This window comes from Falco peregrinus, chromosome 11 (assembly GCF_023634155.1).
Source record: "Falco peregrinus isolate bFalPer1 chromosome 11, bFalPer1.pri, whole genome shotgun sequence".
NCBI lineage: Eukaryota > Metazoa > Chordata > Aves > Falconiformes > Falconidae > Falco > Falco peregrinus.
The window spans coordinates 23,676,959-23,695,000 of NC_073731.1; the positions used below are offsets into that span (position 1 = coordinate 23,676,959).

General features: G+C 36.3%; 1 protein-coding gene across 1 annotated transcript in view; it reads right to left on the bottom strand.

The window, feature by feature from the left end:
- The window catches only part of USH2A (usherin), a 390,454-nt gene that overhangs the window by 155,367 nt on the left and 217,045 nt on the right, over positions 1-18,042 (bottom strand). The window contains 1 exon segment of the mRNA XM_027788579.2: positions 3,137-3,316. Within this exon segment, the coding sequence (XP_027644380.2) occupies positions 3,137-3,316 (180 nt within the window).

Here is an 18,042-nt window from a genome sequence, read left to right on the forward strand (position 1 = left end):
CAGATCTTTTACTGGCTGGCATCCTCAAATTAATGTGAAGCACCGGCTAGTATATTATTTTTTACAACTTCTACCAAAGCAGTTTAGGACAAGATAAATAGAACAAATTTATTCTTTTTGGAAAAAATATGAAACTCAAAAAAATTTACTTCTACCTCTACAGTATGAAATTTGTCACTAATCATTTTAAACTATGCCCTTTTATGCTTCTTCCATCTCTTTTAGCTTTCTATGCAGTTCTTTGATGTAACAAAGACAGTTTCAGACAAGATTTCAGTTCATCTGGAAAAAAGCATTAAGTCTTGAGGCAAAAAGCAGTGTATTTAAAATTTATATACTCCATAATGCCTTTGTTCTGAACTTGAACATCCTGAGAAACTTCTCTGCTTTCTTTTGCCTTCTGACTCTGAAGATCATTTGTTCTCATGGTTTCAGCTTCTTATTATGCAACAGTGACTTTAACGGGTGGTTCCAGCATTTAAGTACATGCACAGTCATGGCTGACCCTTTCTGATCAATTGCCAATCCATACAGGTTTGACTGATAAAAGAGCCAATTAGATTTAAGCAAATTAAGGGACATCACCAATGTCAACCACTTATTAAACTGAATGCTGAATTCCATGCATACAAAACACTAATGCGCCAAGCCCCATTAAGAGTTGAAATCCTAACCCCATTAGTAACTCCAGACCACTACAGGGTAAGGGTCAGAAGAAAGTTTCATATTTATGGATTAACATTTGGATTCAGTTTTTATTTTTTTAATCTTTCCAAGAACTCTTGAACCTGCACTGCAATTTTAGTCAAGAGCTCAGATAAAAAAAATATCTTAGAAATAAGGAATTTATTGTAAGCATGGCAAATCAGCTTGATGAGAAATTAAGATATATTCAATCAGGTAACACTAAAGACTTGGCATGCTTTACATTATGTGTGATACATTTTAAATAAAAAACGAAACAAAAGAAATGCATGTTTGATCCAAAAATTCTATCATAATTAAAAAAGCTATCTGCAGTAACTTTGAAATGGAATACTCCTTTGTCCTCTATCACTCTCCCTCTTATAAAGTCTTCTACCAAGCTCCATGAAGTACTCCCCACAATGCAAATTTTTGAAACAGCTTTTTTTGTTATGCTTGAAAAGAGGATGCTGCATTTTAACCCTCGTTAAAAGGCTATGATTTTGTACATCATGAGATCTCTTTCACTCCCTGATAAAACAAAACTTCTGTCAAAGTGAAATCTTGCTTACTGAAATAAAAAATAAAATTCCTTCTGATGTTAGTAGCATCTAGATTTCACTAGAAATTGTTTAGAAAGTGTTTGTAAGTGAAGGCACGGAATACAGCCCAGTGTAAAATGACCATTAGACTCACAATTTAGCATACAATGGAACTGTATGGAAATCAAAGAGTCATTACAATAAACATCATAGTAAATTAAACATGCATTTCCTAGATACACACACGTGTGTCTGTATATGTGTACACACATAGTGAGATTATAGTGTGTGTGAGAGTACTCCCCTCATATGCACTGCTTCATTTATTATTCATTTCACCACAGATCACAGTCCACTGGACAATAGTATGGAAGATTTCTTTAATAACTCTCACTGCTAATTTAATTCTACTTAAACACACATATTCTAGTGAATGCCACATGCTTTTCAGCATGATTTTATGTGTAAATCAGGATAATATGTTTTCAGATCATTAACTAAAAGGAAGCATGAACTAAAACCTATTTAATCAATGAGGTATTGCTTTTAAATTACCACAAGGTCATAAAAAAGATAATTTCAAAGCTATAAGTTTTCTAATTGTAATCAACAACAATCTAATGATGAAAGAAAGTGTATCTTAATGGCTGTCATAAACCTGTGCACATCCTTGCCTATCTTTAAAGATCCCTTACCTTCTCATTTGGTAAAATTTCCACCACCAAATTTTGTTATTTCTACATGCAAAATTGAAATGTGACATTGAGATTAGAAATGTCAGTGTCTTACTGCTCAGTCTTAAGTGAACAATAAAACTCAGATGCAGTTTTTTATTATATGATAATGTATATTTGTTAATATGAATTTGTAACGTAATTTGGCAGTAAGATTGGAAAAGTATAAAACATGTAGGGAATTTACCTTTTCCTTATTTCTCAGTAATCTGTCATACAATGTCTGCCTTTTACTTATTAACTTTTCAGAAGTCTTTCTGCTGGTTTGGCCCCAGACCTAATCCATCAATCCATCTGTTTGCAAGCAAACTGTTCCAAGTGTAATTGTATTTCTGAGCTGTAAGGTTTATGGGATTTGTTTTTACTTTACTTTACTTTCAAACAATATGTATGTCACTATGCTATTTCTGGTCATCAGGTACACATACACCTCTCTCAAGATCAAGTTTTGCTGAGTTCTTTCTTTAGAATTCAAAATTGTTTCCATTGGCATTAATTCAACAAAAGCTAATTCACTAGAATGTCCATGAAAAAAGAATGTAAAAGGAACACATATACGTGAGCTGTAAATTTAAGCTTTCATTTTAAAAAAAATAAAATTACACACACAGTGTTTAGGGACTATTTGCTCAATTCTCTTATTTCAAATTTTTATGACGATAACATCCATAGAGGTTTACAGCCATGATCATTCACTATAAGTCATCGCATTTCAGTTGACTTCCTTACAAGTACACCAGTTTGTGTATTCTGGCTCAGTATACTACCAATGCTTTATATTACTATAACTAAACAAATTATCCAAGTCTATCCAGTAAGTGCTCTTTGTCAGCACTTACAACTTTTATTCCAAAATAGATTACAAAATGCAGGTGACTCTCAAGATTAGCTGTCCATGATAAAATACACCACCGTTGACAGAAAAAAAAAATATAATGCACTTCTCACCTACTTAACATGTTAACTATACAACTACCTGTTTTCACTCTCCAGTTCTTAAAGTGAACAATTTGACAAATTAGTAGCTGAAAAGAACAATTTTGTTAACAAGAACCACTAATGTGAACATATTCTTCTGACCTTCCAGTCCTCAGTTGCAGTAATAAATAACGTTTTGTTCAACAGAGTATTTGTGTAATTGTTACATGCACAGAAAAAGCACTTTTTCATACTTACCTCCTGGAGGCATGACTATTGTTATGGCATCACTTATCAAGCTGCCCTGGCTGTTGGAAGCATTCACTTGTACTGTGTAGTTAGAAAATGGAATCAGTCCTTTAATGGGTACCCATACATTGGATTCGCTGCTGTTGCATAATGTCCGAGTATCATTTAGAATAGAATAATTAGCATTATCTGTTAGGAAAAAAAAAAGGGGCGGGGGGGGGGAGGGCAGAGAAGAATAAATGTTAGACTTTGCATCTGCTACAGTTTGCTGTCTTTATAAATCAAGTCACAGAATCACAGGACAGTCAGGATTGGAAGGGACCTCTGGTTGGATCATTTAGTCCAACCCCCTGCTAAAGAAGGTTCACCTACGTCAGGATCAAGTTGTATTTCTACTCAAATGAGAAGTTGCCATTGATACCAATAACACCAAAAAAATGGCCTATCCGGAAGAAAAAATATTACTCGCTATTTCCTCCGCCTTTTGCCAACAGTTTGTGGTACATATAAAACTTGGAAAATAAATGAACCAACCATGCAATTGCAAAGCTGGCTGCTATATTCTGCAAACAGAACCCAGTTTTCAGAAATTACGCATGTTCTAGAACAGTTGTGTGGTAACTGCAAACTCAAAACATTAAGGTTAATTCTTATGTCTATGAAAGACTGGTAAAACTTCTTGAATTCGCTAGAAAAACACTTACCTTAGGAGTTTATAAGCTAACTCCATTGCATACATAAAAACTAGTCATCTGTAGTAAGAAACACATGCTTTCCAGCATGGCCTGCAGTCCTTTCAAAGATAAAACAAGGATTTGAAGTATTCAGTTTATCAGCTGAAATCATCAGAGGACATCAAAGCAACCTATGTGTTCTTTACAATCCTTTTAAGATGTCAAAATTAAGTAAGATAAGACAATATTCTACCCTACAAAAATAACAAAATAAACCTTTCCAAAATACCCAATGAGTAAGACTGGAAAATAGAACACTATATACCAAGTAACAATTTTTTTTGACTCAATGAAGATTTCACTCATGTATCTGAGAGAAAAGCTGAGCTCATTTAAAGATTATCCAATATTTTTAACATATAAAGTGCTATATAAATGATTAATATTATTACTACTATCCAGCATCCCATGGAGAGCTCTCACATTGAAGTCGATAGAAATTCTGCATTACCAGCAGCAGAATCACACAAGTCTGAGACTACAGGTACAAGAATGACATTAAACAGAATATAACTATTGAAAATATCTTAAATTAATTAAGGCGTTGGCACAGGCAGAAGATTGAATATTCACATTGAGTCCTCTACAAAATCTAAAAAAGACAGAAGTAGAAAACGCTTAGAAACTATCTCTCAATTTTTTAAGTGAAACTCATTGGGTTTACTCATTTTTATGCAAGTTTCAAATGAACTGTTAAAACTGAAATGTTTTTAAACCTGAAACAGTTTCAAATGTTCTGTATTTCTATGATGTGCACTGACGTGTGCTTACGCAGTACATTTCAGTCATGCTCCCATTACATTTAACCATGGATGAGTGATCTGGATTTTGGGATTCCTATAAACAATCTGTGATTCACTTATGGTACAAGTCCAAGCCATTCCATTATTTTGATGTTCTCAGAGCTGCACAAAGGGTGTTTTCAGTTATTCTGACAGTAAAATATAGCAAACTTACTTTCTGAGTTTTGGGGGAGCGGGACAGTTTAATAAACTTTTTTTGTAAATATGCCATGTAGCCTAGTTCCCCACTGCTCAAAGTCTGCCTGGATTACACCATGCCATACCGCAACAAACTACAGTAGTCTTGCATACCCAGGCTACTCGGCCATCACTAGAAAAATGCATATGCATTACTTGATATCAGCTCTTAAATTGTATCTCAAACCTTCCTTCTGCACCTTTGTGAAACCATCCCTGTGCGTGGAGTAGAGACAATCCAACAAAGCACATTTCTCCCGCCACCTATCACAGCTTTTCCGTGCACTACCAGGCAGTCTGCAACATTCTTTGCAGTGCCCACCCAACAACATATGACTGTTACATGCACCTACTGTCTTATTAACAACAGTAAAGCCATTGGAAATGGCTAACTGACATAATCATTCTGAAGGTCCTAGTGACATGCAACACTTCAGAACTCAGCTGGCTGTGAAAAGAGATGCATTTTTTAAGTTTCCCCTACAATGTGTAGGAAAGTTTAAAAATCTAGTGTTGACAGATCAAAGCACATAGGATAGATTCAAACTTCAAGCACAAAAGTAGGCGCTCTAACAGCAATTTATGTATCCAATTAATGAGAAAATTAAACTTTTTCTATCTACAGTACAGTTTTAACATGTTCATATTTCTATTCTCACCCACCTGAGCCCAGAACAAAAGCATGTACTTCCTCTGCTGATATTTTTATTCCACTATTAATCTTTCTTCCAATGGCTAACTACACTATATTTTTTAAAAATAGAGTTTTGAGTAATAGAAAAGGAATTAACAGGATAACACTCTATTCCAAGTTGCCTGGATAACAACATTAATATACAGTAATTATACAATTAGTTGTAACATTAAATTCTAGTTATAGCAGAGTGATTACTCGGCAATTATAAGAAGTATGTAATTACTCAATAATTAGGAGAAGTATGTAATTACATAACCATTTTATTCAGCTCAAAAATGAACTTGCAAATTTACAATGAGATAGACAACACAGCAGTTCAAAATTTTTTATTGCTTTTAGTAAAAAGCTGAGGAGTACTTGCAAGGTTCCTAACCTGAATTTTACACAGACAAAAGGTGTTTTATCCCAGTTCCCAACCAAGCAACTTACTGCTACTGGCAAGTAAAATATTAGAAGAACATTTTTAAAATGCAGGTCTTGCTGGGGGTGAGTTGCAATATGCAGCTTTACCACTTCTCACTGCTTAAACTTTGCTTTCAGTGGGCTGGAAAATGCAGACACATAGGTTCAGGCTGACAGAACGCGATGCGGCGATAACCATGTCATATCACTCTATGCCATTCCTGCCTAGACTGCTTCAGTGTGGACCCTATTTGTGAGTATAAGCGGAGGAGGCCTCTTTTTTTCCATTTTTCTTATATATTTTTCTCTCCGTCCTGCTCACAGGTCCTACTGCAGCTTACCAGCAAGCCTGCTGCAGACCTAAACAGCAGCTGCTTCACACACTGGTAAAGTCCTGAGAGACTTCTGTTTTACTTGAGACAAGTGGTTTCCACCAGAATACCTCCTTGTTCCTGCACATTTCTGCCTTGTAACTCCTGCCATGAATAGTCACCAGCAGGCCAACAAGCAAGACCCCCTCAAGACACAGCTCACATGAACAGCCTAAGGAGGCAGAAAAGTAACTCCTCGAACTGGCTCACCACGTCTTTCAACATTTAAGACACACAAGCACCCATATAAAAAAAAAAAAATTCAGATGGAAAGGAGCTGAAAGCCACCATCTCCTATAACCTCTTAAAATAAACTAAACCCTTTGCAGACATGAAAGGCTTCCCCATGCTCCTTAAACTTTCCATATTTTTGCATCACAATGACTTTGTTCTTTTACTAGTCTTCCTGCTCATAGGGCTTTTCATATTTCCCCCAATGTTTCTGAGGGACTACTTTGACTAAATCCAGTATTGGAGACAAACCTGTACCGTTCTCAGTTTATTCCTAGTTTATACCAGATCAAAGTACCTCAGTTTTTCAGAAAAACATTCAAATGAAGAAATTAGGGTAAAGAATATACCTAAACATAAAAAAAATACACATACTTGAAGCACAGCTGAGTAATAAAACATACTCACATTACAAAATATACACAAATACACATTCCATTCAAAATCCTTGTTTAAAAGTGCTGAGCTTCACACAGCACTCTAGGTGGTGAGTATGTGTCTAAAGGTTCACTATGGTTTTGGGTGGACACTTTGAAGGGGGCTTCCAAGCAGATGCGCATTCCTGTTGCTGAGTACCCCTGTAAATAGGTGAATAAAGCTGCTGTGGGTTGGTGGTGCGTAAATTACTGCCGTCGTGGGTCCGTCATCCTATGGGGTTCACTAGATTGAAATAACATAAATGGGTATCCTTTTCCATTCTTGTTATAATCATTGTCACAAGAATTTTAATGCCTCATATATTCCATAATTTTTTTCTGTGTGCTGTACTGCTCTGACCTTTTCAATATTCTGTAATTTGACTGGCTGGCGATTTCAAGTTCTCTCCTTTTTACAGCCTTATTAACTTGTGGGGAAGAGGTGAAATGGACAGCCAATCAGAATACATAATATTGCAAAGGTCACAGTAGTACAGTATAGTATCAGCAGACACAGAATACTGTATATTAGTCATTAGCGTTCTGATATCTTATTCATGTGACAAAGGTTGTAAGGAGCACAGAAATGGTACAACATGAAACCATTCTCATGACAAAGACCGCAATGAAATAAAGACATAATACAAACTAAACGCATTCATCTCACATTTAAAAATTCCTTTTCTTTCCAGAATTTGCCACATTGAGAGGTATTCTTTTCATCTGGATCAAAATCAGTGTTTTAAAGCAAAAAGGTAATAAATTGAGATGTTTCCTTTTTATATATTAAACAGAAAAACTTCATGTTTCATATGTGTGGGCATACTGCTATTACTACCATTGCATTTGTGATTATTAAAGTAATAAGATCAAACATAACAAGTCTAATGTGTTGGTATTGCAAATGCACTGACACAACTATGCTGCTGACTTCAGGAAGCAAGGAGGCCATGCTACTGAGAAGTATTACTGAGTGCTCACATGCTTTTCTTTTCCTAATCAAGAGTTAGCCATCAATATATAGAAAATATCCATCAATGATCAGCTTCCTTATACTTCTCTGTATTCTTATGGGACTTCAATAACGGAGCCACCTTTGCAAAACAGATTTCTACCTCTTCCTATCTGTGGTGTCCTAGAAATTGCCTGACTGCTCATCTTACCCCCAAGATTTGACTGAATGAAAATGACGTAACAGAACCATAGTTTTTGAAATGCAGAGAGATTTCCACCCTAAAAGGGTACTTAAGCCTAAAACACTTAAATCTTACTATCGCAAATGTTTAATGAGCTATTATTTTCTTTCAATATCACTATTTCAAGATAATGTGAGGCTTCGATCACAAAAGTACACTACATAGTGTGCTACTACATAGCAAAAAGTATGCTCTGAGTGAGTTTAAGGCTTTATGTCATGCTCTGAAAAATTACCAATCTATACTGCTTCCGTTATGTATATCCCGATAACTCTTTTACATTAGAAAGCATGTTGCTCTACAATATTCAGACATAAGCAGAACTATTATCACTGTAGAAGACTACTCAAAGAATAAAAGTAGCAAAAATCCAGGTCAAAAAACAGTACATAAGACTACCTAAAGAATTATACAAAGATTACTTTGTTAATCAGCACACAGTCATTTTTACTCCTGCTTTATTTGTGTGTGAGCATACAGAGGTTAAGCATGTTATCTTGGGCCACAGAAAAAGTGAATGTCAGAATAGCAAAATAAAAATGAAACAAGAACTCACTTTTTCACCCCTTTTCTCTATCCTTCTCCCATACCTCATCCGCACTGTCCACGAGTTTCTGACCCTGTACTGTTTTCTGACTCTTTGGTATCACGTCTTTCTGGGGGAAATTCTGTGAACATGCACATTTCCTCCTCTGTAAGATCATTCTTTTGTCCATTAGTTTTGCTTATTCTTCAGCCTCATTAACTTTCACACAAGCTATTCCTTGCCTCCCAGCTAAGATCTTTCTTCTCTACCTCTCTCCCTCTTTCCCTTTCCTGCTGTTTCTAGTGCAGTATTCAGAATGAAAAACGTGACTTTCCATTTGTTTGATTATCCCAATAAAAAAACCAGCTAAAAATCTTTCTTGCTATTATTAGTGACTCTCTTTTCCTAATAACTGTAATAATGAACCATTCTTAATTCTTAAACTGGTTTAACAATTGTTAAAGTGGTTTCTGTGCTTTGATGCCATACCCTTCTTTTCAACAGGTTTTGGAGGTTTTGTTATGTTTTGCAGAGAGTTTTGATTTTTTTGTTTGTTTGTTTGTTTTAGGGTTTTGTTTTTGGTTGGAGTTTGGGGTTTTTTGGGTGGTTTTTTTGTTTGTTTGGGTTTTTTTGTAGATGAGTACACTGCCAAATTTGTGCTTTAATCTCCTGAACCACCATTGTTCCTCTGCTCATGAGTTGACAGATGTGTTGTTCGTAAGGATGTATCTTGGTCTCAGTCCATCAAACAGTCCACAACTTGAAGACTCTCTTATCACAGGAAACCTTCATTCATATCCTCAGTTGCTGGATGAGGCAAGATGGGTAATTTAAAAGTACCATGCTAAACTGGAAAAAAACTATGAATCCAAAATATTCTTATTCCTGTAAATAAGGAACAGTTCACATTATCTGCACTGAAAAAAACTTAAGTTTTTCCTTTTTTCCTGTAAAACAAAGTATTTAGTTTTAAGACTAAAAAATAATAAAAAAAAAAAAAAACAAGAGAAAATTTCTTATGGCCGCATACAGCAGAAATCTGAAGGCTCAAAGACCCATATGTAGTTTGACTGTACTAAAGATATTTCTTCCATAGCTCAGTGTCCCTCACTTTAAAACAAGCAAAGGCACCTTCAGTGACTTTTCACAGACTTAAATTTGATACAGCCATCCTATGCATTCTGTACATCTCAAGACAGTCTATGCTGAACATTCTGTCTGTCACTCTGAGCTGGCCTCCAGCAGAGGCTGGGGGCTGATACTGGAAAGTTCCTTTTCTTCTTTGAAAAAGACACGGATGCCCCGGTACACAACAAGCTGGACATGAGACAGCAACGACTCCTTGTAACAAAGGCAGCCAACAGCCTTGAGGGCTGCATTAGGAGGACCATTGCCAGTAGGTCAAGGGAAGGGATCCTGCCTCTCTATTCAGCCTTGGCGAGACACATCTGGAGTGCTTGTCCTGTTCTGGGCTCCCCACTACAAGATAGATACGGACTTTCTGGAGTGGAGTCCATGCAAAGATGGTTAAAGGCTCAAAGCATCTAGCACACAGAGACCCGAGATTGTTTAACCTCAAGAAGAAAAGGCCTAAGGGGGGGCAGGATCTTATCAATGTGTATAAATATCTGATGTGAAGATATAAAGAAGCCAGATGCTTCTCAGCATTATGTAGCAACAGAACAGGGGGCAATAGGTACACACAGAAAATACAAGAAATTACATTTAAACCTAAGAAAAAAAGCTTTTTTACTTTGAGGTTGATCCAACACTGGAACAAGTTGCCCAGAGAGGTTGTGGAGTCTCCATCCTTGGAGATATTCAAAACCCAGCTGGACACTGTCCTGAGCAATGTCCTCCAGCTAACCCTGCTTTGAGACGGGGGTTTGGACTGTCTCTATATGTGCTCTCTGACCTCAGCTGTTCTATGATTCTATGAAAATTTGCAGAATACTTCAAGAACCCTAAGGCAAAGCCTGTGCCTGTCAGTAGAAAAAAGCAATTAGTGTTACAAACACAAAGGAATGTGCATTTATATGCTCATTAATTCTATGGACTGAGATATGAATAAAGCCCACATCTTGATGGGGGAGCTCATACAAGAAAGTTAGCACAGGTCCCACGGATAGTTAATGACTGCAGCCAAATTAGCCTCTGTCATGATGGTAGGCAGAGAAGAATGTTTGGTGCGTGGTCTCATCTACCCTTGAGCTTCCAGTACAATGCCATGAGGCTTCCAACTTAAAAACTCTGTAATTATAGATGAAACTATCAAGAAGAAACTTTTTGTATTTGAATTACTGGTTTAGGTTTTCTCATTACTCTTTCACAAACATAGAAATGTCCACTGAGTCTTGCAACTGAGTCTGTCTCATTTAAACCTTCCAGTTAAGATAGTGTATTAAGTACAGTGTTAAATCTCTGCTGTAAGTATATTCATTTGTGTTGTAACTCACTGTGCTGCAACACCACCAAGGGGCATCAGTCCTGGACCATCCACACACACCATACTAAGTGTTGTAAGGACACACTGTTAAGAACTCAGTCCATGACCTAAAGAAATCATCAAATAGGGTGAGGCCGCCCAACTCTGGAAAGCATTCTACAAGTAGAACCAACTTTACATGGATTTCACACAAGTTTCCCGTGTCCAGGTGCTCTTATCCGAACATGAACATGAAAAAGTGTCCCAGCACAGTTTAGTAGCCCAAGTGGCATAACATCACATTGCCTATTGAATGACCAGAAGGCATCAAACAGAAAAAAAACATTTGCTGTACTTGTGTTGTTAAGCTGATGATACAGCATGTAATTATTGATTTCATCCATTTTGACTGAGAGGTTTTATAGACAAATGATGAGACTTTATAAAGTTTACTTCACGAAAGACTTTACACTCTAAAATATTTCAGACACAGTTAGCTTTAAAATCCTCAAGTTTGTTTTTCCATGGTTAGAACATTCTTTCTTTAGCTGCAGCAGTACATAAATGGAGATTACCACAGTATCTGGTTTCTGAATCTATGCCCATAATTCACGGATGCCAATAAGAATTTTCCATTCTCCAGGGACAGTATCAGAAGGAGACTAGCAAAACACACAGAGCAGAACTGGGAGTCTCAAATCCATAATCAAATATCTAGATTGATTGTGTCACTTGCACTTGTATTGATTTCAATTGGAACAGCTGACCCAAGGGAATAATAAAAATGTGGAATAAAACTGATTTATGAGAACAAAATAAATCCTTTTGTGAGTGGTAATGAATTGGTACTATTTAACCCTTTCAATCACAAAGGGAGAAGACTATTTATTTTTTCAGAATGCTGAGCTAGCCGAAAGAAGTCATATAAAAAAAGTCAATACTGTCAAATGCCATTACATTTAGTTGTAATACTTTGGAAGGAATGAAGCCCTAAACTTGATCTAGGATTTTTATTTGACATAAGACATTCTTTTGGCTTTTCCAGTCACCCTACATGAGGCATCATAAATGATGCACTTGTAGATTGAAAGAACCACAGAATCACTCAGGTGAGTGTGTGTTGTATGTACTTACAGAGTTGCTCTGTCTAGCCTATTCAGTGCAAAAACACAAACAGCCACACCAACTGCATGTGATCATCTCTATAAAAGGATGACCTATCATAGTATCTTGTTCTTTCTGGTATAACACTAGAAAATCACATAGTCAAAACCTAATTTGAGCCTCCCACCTTACACAGTTCAAACAATCTTAAAAAAAAGCTTGTCAAATCCCAGTTTTCAGCATGCTTTCTTTACCTGAGAAAACAGATGGGTTCTACATGAGTCTCTACAGAGAAATATATTTGTTTGAAATGAACACATACAATATCCAAACAAAACTTCTTCACCTGCAGAAGCTCTAGTCAGATTACATATATTTTTAGGGTCATATATTTACATCACTGACACTAATCCTTTTGTGTCCAATGTCATAAATTGGTTTTTTTGCATGTAGGATTTACGATATATATCTAAGCCTGTCAACGTAGCTTTCCCAGCCTTCATGTGGGTTGAAAACTCTGGAAGACATTCATTAACTAAAAGACTATTTTACAGGAGAACTGATTGGAAAATTCCCTTTTACTCAATATTGTTTACCAGTGCCATTTCCAGAAGATTGCTGCTATTCCCTAGACTGTTCGAGGGGAGCAGGGATAGTCTCCGACACTATCCTACTATTGGCAGTCACTAGGAATTTCAGCCTGTTAAGAACCAATACTACATTCCTCAGAGAAATAGGGTCCTACATATCTACTTTATAACATGAAAACCAATAAATCATGCAGTACAGTACAGACACAGACCAATGTACGTGTGACAAAAACATAACTATGTTAATAGAGAAATGCAAAAGATCAGTTAAAACACTATCTACAGTCTGATGCTAGAGTCCAATTTAGAAATTAGGAAGATTGCTTTCATTTTGCTTTCCGCTGAGTCACCTGTACAAAAGGATAGAAAAGAAAAGCATACCTGGTGCTGAAGGAAATCATGCTAATAGATGGTGTATTGTGAAGCTGTTCAAAATCTACCGAAGCATGACTAAACATTACCCAATAATCACCTTAAAGCGCATGCAAACCTAAGAGCTTTCTAGACATGCGAATCAAACTTTAAATGGTACATTACTCCATGCCAAAATACCTCTAAGTCCTGCTCTAGTGAAGAGATTAAACATGACTATTTGAAAATGGATCATGCATCCCTTCCTGCCCCCCCCGCCCCAAACATCTTTAGAAGCAGTGATTTTTACTAGTGAGGTCTATAGCTAAAACTAAGGAGACAGACAAAATGAGGGAGGAAGGGGATGAAATATGAAAAATCTCCTCGATGGCTGACTTGGAAAAGCAGCTAAGGGCTCCCACAAAAGCATCCTACTTTGGGAGTAAGGAGAGTATCTCTCTGGTACAGCAGGTGCAATGACAAATATGCCAATGCTGTTGCTCACAGTGGGATGATGATTTTTTGCCATGCCGTCCCTCTGCCACTACATGCTCTCCTTTGGGAATTGCTCAAACTCCCTGTTGGTTGTTCCCATTTATGATGCTATTTGTGCTGTGTGCCGTAGTGCGAGTGTTGTATACTGATTGGTCATTAAACATCTGTGTACATGTATAAATGGAAAATATTTCTCAAGCATTTAAATTACTATAATCAACTTTGTTGTGTACGAGGTTTTGGGAGGTGGAGATCTGGTGGGGAGAAGCAATTCTCACAGCATCACAGCTGCTCCCATGAAGATCCACTGCAACATCACCACTGGGGTTTGCAAATGCAAGGCCATGAGAAAAATAATCCAAGAATAACAGCACGAGAATTATAACAGAAAATAGTTTTGGAGAGGCTCTGGAAAACCCTGCCTTAGCACCTTCAGGGTCCTTAGCATCAGTAATATTAAGGCACTAAGGTACATTAGGCATTGTGCAACATCATACAGTATGACAACGGAACTGATTAAATATTTGTCTATTACAAAGGTAACCAGTAAATTACCAATATCATTAATAGCACAGTTTCTCCAGATTCACATTCCTTTTGAAAACTTTACCCTTATTTAAAACTTAAGAATCTGTACTCTCCTTGGGCCATCTTCTTAAAGAAAGGATTATTTTTTCTTTTAGTAATGTCAAATGTAGTGTGTCTATCATATTAAAAACCGAACAAACAAGAATTACTACTAGGGAATTCAGGTTGCAGAACGTATAGAGTTGCTGTGCAATCCTAAATTATTGGAGTAAAGTTGGAATGACTTTTTCTGTCCTTAATAGATAAATGGTCTGTCCCTGGCACAGGAACACATTATATTATGAACATCTTTGGTAAATGACTAAGTGCAGGAAGAACAGTTCAAGTATTTACCTACTATGGAAAAAAAACCCCAGATTTTTTTGGTATCAGCTTGTTGAATGTTCAGCTACATGAGAGGAAAGGCTTATTAAATACTCAACAACAGGGAAAAAATTAGCAAGCTTTTGAAGAGATAGCTTGTCTTGAAAATAAATCATATGCTTTGATTAAACGTATGGAATGACTATACTGCCATTTTTGTAAAAGAATTTTTCTTGCAAATATTAAAGCATATCTGAATTTGTATTTATTGTCAGGTATTGCATATTCAGTTGCAGCAACTGTAAATACAAATCTATACTTAGATATCTATATTTTGAGGTAATAATGCAAACCACCACATCTAAAAAATTCCCTATGAAAATTGGCCAAACGAGTCTCTCTGTTTTAATTTTTTAGTTTTAGTAATTTCTGAAACACATTTAATTCTCAAAAACTGTTGTGCTTTTTTTAAATTGTCAGATCTAAATGTAAAACACTTACCTCCTCTGCATCTTTAAAGATAACATCCCAGAGAATTTTCATTCCGTGTTCTCAACCCTTCAACACAAGACAGGCTTGGAACTTTAAGGGGCTTCAGCATTCCTCTGCCCCCTTCTGTGGGCATCTGCAGGTGGGATGTCTTCCCCCAGCAGACATTGCTTTTATGCACTAGCTTGATTCTTAACGTTCCCTGTTTGAATACTGATCGAAGAGTGTACTGAAAGCACTGTGTCCAGTCAAGATTGCAAGTGGAACCTTCTAATAGAAACCAAATTAATAGATGGTCTGTGCTTTTTGTGTATATATGTGCTATTTGTGTATATATAGTACATATTAAACTAAAAAGATTAGATTAAAAAAATTCTAATGTATATACGTGAAAGTCAACTTGTTTATAGACATAGCTTTTTTTCCTTTTATCAGAAAATGCTGTATTCTGCTGTCAGAATTCTCCAGTTTACCAAGAGAATGAATAGGCTGCAAGGAAGCTTTCTGGTACAGTATCTCCAAATTAGCTGTTCCAAGATAAATAATTTTCCCTTTACAAAAATACCAGACAAACTACATTGTTGAAAAGTAACAACCTTGGACAATATGTCAACAGCAGAAGTTACAAAAATTAAAAAAGAACAAAACCACACAAAAAAATAAAACAAAACCAAAAAAACCCAAACCACAAAACCCCAAACTAAAATGTACATTGATTCCTATATTCATGAGCAACACAGTTCTGTGTAAGACCCTGCAACTTTGTGCTGTGAAACTCCCTGAGGACATATATTTAATTAAGGATTCTCTTTATGTCAAACTTGCATTCAAATGCATCACAACATCCAGGGGACTACAGATTTGGATTCATTTTGTGCTAATGCAGTCATCTGACACAGGTAGGAAGATAAGAATTTCCTCCAATTCTCTCCTCTGGAAAAGAAGTAATACCTGATTCTTCCTGTACTAGAACTTAATTTCAGATATCCAGATGCAATTAAAAATGACCCTGTACTTAATCTAAACCACCCTGAGGATAAATAGGGCTGAACGAGGAAACTACTTGAGGGAAATAAGCCTGACTCTGTCACCTTTCTTTCCCCCTCAAGTCCTCTTGAGAATTGGAAGTGTATCAGATAATAACAAGAACTTTAGCTCCTCTTAAAGAGAGAAAAGCTGTTTGTGATCTGGTAGTATTAGTATTTCATGCCTTGGACTAACCAACTGCAAACCAAATGCCTCTTTAAGGCTTCTTCCAAGGACGCACCGGGACTTAAATGACTTATGGCAAAGCATCTTGTCTTTGCAGGAGAACATGTTGTTGCCTGAGTGTTGCAGAATTGGGACAGAGCCCTCAATTTCTAAAATCATATTTGATCCACATGTGCAGTTTCCGGGAACACTTTTCTGGAAAATGTACCTGTATAGGTCAGAATGGTGAAACAGACTCAACAAAAGCTCCATCCTGTACTTTAACAACTACTTTCAAAGAGAAAGATTGTCAGAAAAATAAACAGTTGAATTAGGAAATGAAAGCTAATTGATACAGCTACTTCTCTTGCATACATTGTTAAAGCATGGTCAAACTATGAAAAAAAATCCACATTATCAGTATCCTCCTCTACTTGTAAAAATTCCAAACTATCTCGTCTACATTTCACGCCTTCAATTCCACAGTGACATTTTCAATCAGATTACGATAGTACTTCCTTCTCCTCCAATTTGGTTATTGATAAATGTTGACCAGACACACACTATTTGCCAAGACCTTGCCATGCTAGTATCTAAAGATCCAAAAATAAGTATAATCAGAAGTATCAGAACTAAACAGCAATGGAAAACCAGGACAGGCATTACAAAACATTTATATTGGGTTCAAAATTCAGGAATTTAAAGAAGTCTGCAGAATCAGAACATTCTCTCTTGCTTTTATGTATTACAGTGTAGTCTTTACTGATGTATTGATGGTTTTACTGTAAGAGGATAAATAATTCCCCACCCCAAAAAAAGCCCACAGCAACTTTAAATCTTTTGCAAATTATTTACGACAACGTAGTTCCATTAGAAAACAGTCTAGAATGAAATACAACTTATTATAACAAGGAAATAACCAATAAGATCCCAAGCTGTTCACTTGAATTCCTGTGAGGTATGCGCATTTGTAAAAACTGCTGGATGGAAAGTTATATGGTATCTTAAACAAATATGATGAATGGCAGATCCATTTGGTGGAAAAACAGCGTATATAAAAAATTAAGACAGTCAGAAACATACATACGTGAAATTTGAAAGATTTGGAACAGGACAAAAAAAGGAGCTAAGCCTCGGGACATCTATAGAATATTCAGCATGAGATCAGCTGGTGTCTCTAAAGTGTTAGAATAACAAGTTCATGACAGAGAAAGTGTTAAGTTACACATTATTTAAACACTTCCCATGTCATCACCTGCTATCTCAACATACCATATGCTATAGTAGGGCACTGACAAGATAACAGCACATCAAGCAGAGTTTCACAATATACATTAGGGATGGCAGGGTAAAAATACAGAAATACAACATGCATTAGAAAATCCCCCATGCTCTCATACAGGTATCCTTTGCCCTGTCCAGGACCTATACTTATTTAGGAGGATTTCCATGCTTCAAAAAGCCTGTATCTCGTGAGTCCATTCCCTCAAAGGCATAACATGTCTTACTTGAAAAAAAAAACAAACAAAAAACGTAGTCATGGAGTTATGTTGATTTTGAACGTAGACTTTCCAGGTCCCATGTAGTTAAGTTAGAATTGGGAAAGATAGCAATATAATGAATCCAATCCTTTGATCAAATGCAATAACTCCCACATTATCAAATTATAGATACCTCTGCAATATTCCCTGACATGCTTAAATATTTATTCAGGTTTCTTTAGCTTCAGTTCTCTTTAATTCTACCTCTTTTAGAAACAGAAACCAAAGTTAAGTAAATAAATACGAAATTTTTATAGAAACATTGCCAAAATCTGTGATATTTTT